General features: G+C 31.6%; 1 protein-coding gene across 1 annotated transcript; it reads left to right on the forward strand.

Annotated features, from left to right (window-relative positions):
- LOC129892434 (xyloglucan galactosyltransferase XLT2-like) lies at nt 1–1,781 on the forward strand. Its single transcript, XM_055968000.1, has one exon. The coding sequence runs from the start codon at nt 170–172 to the stop codon at nt 1,631–1,633; it is 1,464 nt and encodes a 487-aa protein (XP_055823975.1). The 5' UTR covers nt 1–169; the 3' UTR covers nt 1,634–1,781.
- Nucleotides 1,782–5,734: the final 3,953 nt, after the last annotated feature.

The following is a 5,734-nucleotide window of genomic DNA, read 5'->3' on the forward strand; positions in this document are numbered from 1 at the left end:
ACACAAAAGGAGAAAGATGGAACACTTTGTTCAGGTTTAATAATAAACCTAGCTAACTAGTTAGTAGTTATAAGCCAAATCGTACTACTGCTTAGCTCACACAGACCAATCTTAAGCTACTCCGTTTCACAGTTGAAAACATTCGTCGTCTATCTACTGTTAAGCTACGATGCTGCAGCTGAATCTCCCCAAGAGATCCAGCAACACTAATGAACATCATCATGATTCTTCTAAGAAATCCAAATTATCTATTGAGCTTAAACACGCCTTCCACTCAGTCAAATCTCAAATCCCTTTAACCCATTGCATATGGCTTCTTATTACCATATTCCTTCAGATCGTAATCCTCTTCTTCCTCATCCGCTCCTCTCCGCCTCGTCCTCCGCCTTCCAACTCCCAACAGCTCATGGCACTCAATCCGGACTGCCAATCCGGCTACTTCTATGTATACGACCTACCCGCCACTTTCAACACGGAGTTCATTGACAAATGTCAGGAACTAGACCCGTGGAAATCGCGCTGCAGCGCAGTTTCCAACGGTGGGTTCGGGCCCAGGGCTACTGGGCTCGAACACGTTGTACCGGAAGATCTCACTCCAGCTTGGTACTGGACTGACATGTATGCTGCTGAAGTTATTTATCATAATAGAATGTTGAGCCATAAGTGCAGGATTATGGATCCGGAAAAAGCAACGGGGTTTTACATCCCGTTTTACGCCGGACTTGATATTGGGAAGTTTTTGTGGTTTAATTATACGGCGAAAGATCGAGATCGGAAAAGTGAAATGGTTCTCGATTGGTTAAAACAGCAACCGACTTTCACTAGAGCTAAAGGAGTAGATCACTTCATTATGCTTGGTCGATTAACTTGGGATTTTCGAAGATTAACTGATAACGATTCAGAATGGGGATCGAGTTTACTTTACATGCCATTGATGAAGAATGTGTTCCGTTTATCAGTAGAGAAGCATCAAAACGACGATTTAGAAGAAAGCGTTCCTTATCCTACAGCTTTTCACCCTAGATCGGAATCTGACATAGTTCAATGGCAGAATTACATCCGGAACTACGACCGTACAAAGCTCTTCTCCTTCGTCGGAGCTAAGCGTGAGAAAATCAAAAAGGATTTCCGAGGAGTACTAATGGATTACTGTAAAACCGAAGAAAACTGCCTCGCCGTCGATTGCGCCACCACCGTCTGTTCCGACGGAGCTCCGGCGATTACGGAGGCGTTTCTAGATTCCGATTTCTGCTTACAGCCCCGAGGAGATGGGTTAACTAGACGGTCTACTTTTGACTGTATGTTGGCCGGTTCAATCCCGGTTTATTTCTGGAGAGGAACATTTAAAGGTCAGTATGAATGGCATCTGCCTTGGATGGCGGAGAGTTATACAGTGTTCATCGATCATGATAATGTGAGAGATACAAATGGTACATTAATTCTGAAAGTATTGGAAGCGATTCATAAAGATAAGGTGAAGGAAATGAGAGAAACATTGATTAATCTTCTTCCTAAATTTATTTATGCAACGCCAGGTAAACATTTAGGGAGTGTTAAAGATGCATTTGATATCACCATTCATAGAGTACTGAAGAGATTGAAGTCTCGCAGAGATCAGTATTTTGAATCGTAAGCATTATTACCATGCCAGAGTTTGTTTTTTTTTCTTCCAAGTTTTTTATTTAATTTTGATTGGTGGATAGAAATAGTTAAATTCACAAGCTGGTAATATATTGTTTTTTTTTCCCTCACTTTTGAAATATAATGAAACCACATCATCAAATATAGAATCATCACTTTAGAAATAAGTATTCAAATCACGTTCTTGAAAAGTCGATGTAAATCAAAATAAATACTTGTGATATGTTCTTTACCCACTAATTCTGCTCTTATTTGTTTCAAAAATCTTCTTTTTAGATTAATTTTTAAGCTTTTTTTTTTTTGAGGGGGGCACTCATCAACTGCTTTTTTTTTTTCCTTTACAAAGTTGGGAAAATAAGGTAAAAGGGACCTGAAATGAAGGATAGGGGATTTGTATTTTTTTTTATTATAAATATTTAATTAGATGTTAATTATGAAGAGATGGGGTTGAATTAGAATATTTAAAAGTTTAGGGTAAAAATTAAAAGATCAAAAACTTTTAATAAAACCCTAATTTTCATTCATTTACTCCACTTTTTAAAACTTATATTCTCTATTTCCCTCTTCTCTTTTCTTTACTCCATTTTTTAAAACTTCTGTTCTTCATTTCCCTCCTCTCTTCTCTTCTCTTTTCTTCATTTTTTTAAACGCTCTTGTTTCTTTTTCTTTCATCTTCTTCTTCCTTAACTTCTTTACTTTTTTTCTTCTCCGTTTTTCCCTTTCTTTTTAAACTTTTTGTGTTTTCATCATCTTCTTCTTCGGATGTTGTCATTCTCATTTTTTTCTTCACTCCGATTTGATTGTGAAAATTATATTAAAAAATTGATGAAAAGAGAAGAGAACAGAAGAGAGGATATGTTGTAAATGTTTATATAAACATGAGTTGTTCAAGCAACCAAGAAGATATTTAAACAACCAAAAGTTGTTTAGTTCAAAAACCAGAAGATATTTAAACAACCCTAAATTGTTTAGTTCAAACAACAGAAGTTGTTTAAACAACCAAAAATTATTTAAACAACCAAAAGTTGTTTAGTTCAAACAATCAGAAGATATTTAAACAACCCTAAGTTGTTTAGTTCAAATAATCAGAAGTTGTTTAAACAATCAAAAGTTGTTTAGTTCAAACAACCAGAAGATATTTAAACAATCATAAGTTGTTTAGGTGTTTTTTACAACCCTCTTATATGTTGGACCTATTTGTAAATAGCAAAACTTTGGGGTGTATAAAAATATTCTTTTTAAAATTAGCATAACCCATTAATACCTAATTATACTAGAGTCTCTTTTACCCAATTTTTAAAACTTGTGTCCTATATCCTCAAATAGAGAACTGAAAAGTCTCTTTTAATTAAAATCCCCTACAAAGTTACGATTTGTACTTCATTAAATTCTTTTAATAATCGGTATAACATTTTAAAGATATTCTTCTTTTTAATTAAGGTTGAAACTTGTGTGTATATATATGTATATTTTTTTTTTGGGTGAAACTAGTGCAGCAAAATTTACTAATATCAGTGGTAAAATATTACGTATTATAGAGAATATAAGTAAGCAGTTAATTCTATTCCTACATTTCTAGCATTTTTTGTATTCCTGTAACAAAGGGAACTAATCATCATCATACTGTTGTCAATTCATCCATTAATAAACATGTCTCTTTTCATTTCTTACAGCTGCAAATATTAGGTGATGTTGGTCTGGAAAATATTTACCCCTGATATTTATGTCAAACTAAAAATACATATTATATACTAAAGAATATGTAATTATTATTTAATTAATAAGTATATATATATATTTTTCATTATCGAATCAATCAGCCATGATATATATTGTTTAGTGTAAATACCTAGTACACGTAAGTTCTTACCTGTTGGTCTTGGCCCTTCTTTCAATAAATAAATAACCCTATTGAATCACCTCCGGAAAAATTCTTAAAAAAAGTTTTAAAAGTTATTTTTTTGGATTTTTACACCACCCATTCCTATGACCCCTTCCTACACCCCCACCATCCCCTTCAAAATTTTAATTTGTAACCACTCAAACTTTTAATTTTTATAATTTTTTTATAAAAGATAAATTAAATATGAAGTAGATTGAATTTGTTATATTTTTTACCCCACGACCCCCTTCCTCCATAACCGATACCCCCACCTCTCAAAAAAAAATGTTGAAAGGTTTTCATTTTTTATCCTCCATATCCGTTTTTTGAAAAAAATGTAAAACTTTAAAAAATAGTTTTTTGGGGGGAGGTTGAGGGTGGGGGGAGTATGTGGTGTTGTACAAAATTTTAAAAAATAATAATTAATAATTAAAAAAAAATGGGTGGGTTTGTAGAAGGATGGGGTACGTGGTGGTATAGGAAATTTAGAAAAAAAACTAAAATTATATAAAAAAAAAAGAGCCAAAAATACCCCTGAACTAAAGAGGAAGAGGGAAAGAGGCTGACGTGGCTTGGCCGTCTTTGTGGATATTTTTTTTATATGGCGCTGCCACATCAGCTTTAACGGTCAATTCGTTAAGTGAAAGGATATTTGTGGTCTTTTTTGATAACGGTGAGGGTATATTTTATCCCAAAAATAGTTGAAGGGTATATTTGAGCTATTTTGAATAGTTCGACAGTAATTTTGACCTTTTCCGTAAAAATAATACTAAATAAAGTGTATTAGTAATGTTTGTATTAATTATGCTTGCATTAATTATAGATCGAATATTTCCTATGCATTATTTGGTTTAGTATTTAAAATAACATGCATAACATAAAATATTTATTTACAAAAATATCTTCAACAATTATGGTGGAAAAGATGTAAAAAGAATTTTGAGGGGTAATTGAGTTTTTAATCATGTTAATGCTTGCATTAAATCTCCTTACATTATTAATACCTAGAAATTCATGGTATTAGTAATACATACCTTAATACACAATAGAGCGTATAACTAATTCAAACATTCGTTAATTATACATAACATGAAAGTATACCAAATAAAATATTATTAATACACCTAATTTATATATACATTAATTTTGTTAATACACTCTACCAAATGATCCCTAAGTAAATAAATGAAAAGTTAATCTAAATAACTGTTCACTCTTTTTATATTTTTTTTTATTTTCTTTATCTAGATCATAGCAATAAAAAACATTGTGTGGTCCCATTTCTTTGAATTCTTGAAAACCTCAATCATCCAATGGATTTGCAGATCTAGTTCCCTATTTTATTGTTCAGAATAAATTTCGATCTACTTTAAATTGTAGCATAAATCAAAGACTTTTTTGGACTAATTATGTGTTTATAGATATCATTAGTGATATTTTGATTCTTCACCTTATATTTATTTTCTACCTCCAATTATTTTCTTCTTTAAAGTCCTTACGATTAGTAATTAAGAGACATATATTATTTGAACGAAGACTAGCTATAATAAAAAGAAAAATAATGGAGCATTTTGTTTGTCTCCCTTTTTCTTTCAATGAAGTATGCCTCCAAATAATATCAGGGTATTTTTAAATGTATACTAAAGTTCAATATTTGTAAATGTCGAGTTTAACCATTAATATTTCTGGTAAATTTCAATATTGTTTAAAATATTTGTGACATAAATTTATAATCTCTTTTTGAGTATTTTCTCCATGTGGTAGGCCTATTATTGCTAACTTACAATTTGTGTTGGGCCACAATACGGGGGTGATAATACTATGAAGATCCCACATGAAATTAAATTAAATTAAATTAAAAAAAAGAAACAAGATTATACCAAATTATTGAAAGATGCATGCTAACACGTTGAAGTTAAAGCGACCCATGCTTCTGCATGTATTTGTACCTTAAAATCTTTCTAAGTTTAATATATAGACAACCATTACAATTATTGATGAATTTCATTCAGACATTTGAACTATAATTTCTTTTAATTGAGCAACAAACGCATAGTGTTTCTATTAGACACTCTTAATTCAAATTTTGAAAATACTTTTGCATGTGTTCTCAAGCATATATTAGATAGTTAAATTAATCATATACAAAATATGCCATATTCTATTATCCTTAATTATACGCATTAATTTTAGTTGGAACAAACTTGAGGT

Source organism: Solanum dulcamara, chromosome 6 (assembly GCF_947179165.1).
Source record: "Solanum dulcamara chromosome 6, daSolDulc1.2, whole genome shotgun sequence".
Classification (NCBI taxonomy): domain Eukaryota; kingdom Viridiplantae; phylum Streptophyta; class Magnoliopsida; order Solanales; family Solanaceae; genus Solanum; species Solanum dulcamara.

Bases quoted from the DNA above. Each gene is read 5' to 3' on its own strand.
- LOC129892434 (XM_055968000.1), top strand. From the start codon at position 170: ATGCTGCAGCTGAATCTCCCCAAGAGATCCAGCAACACTAATGAACAT.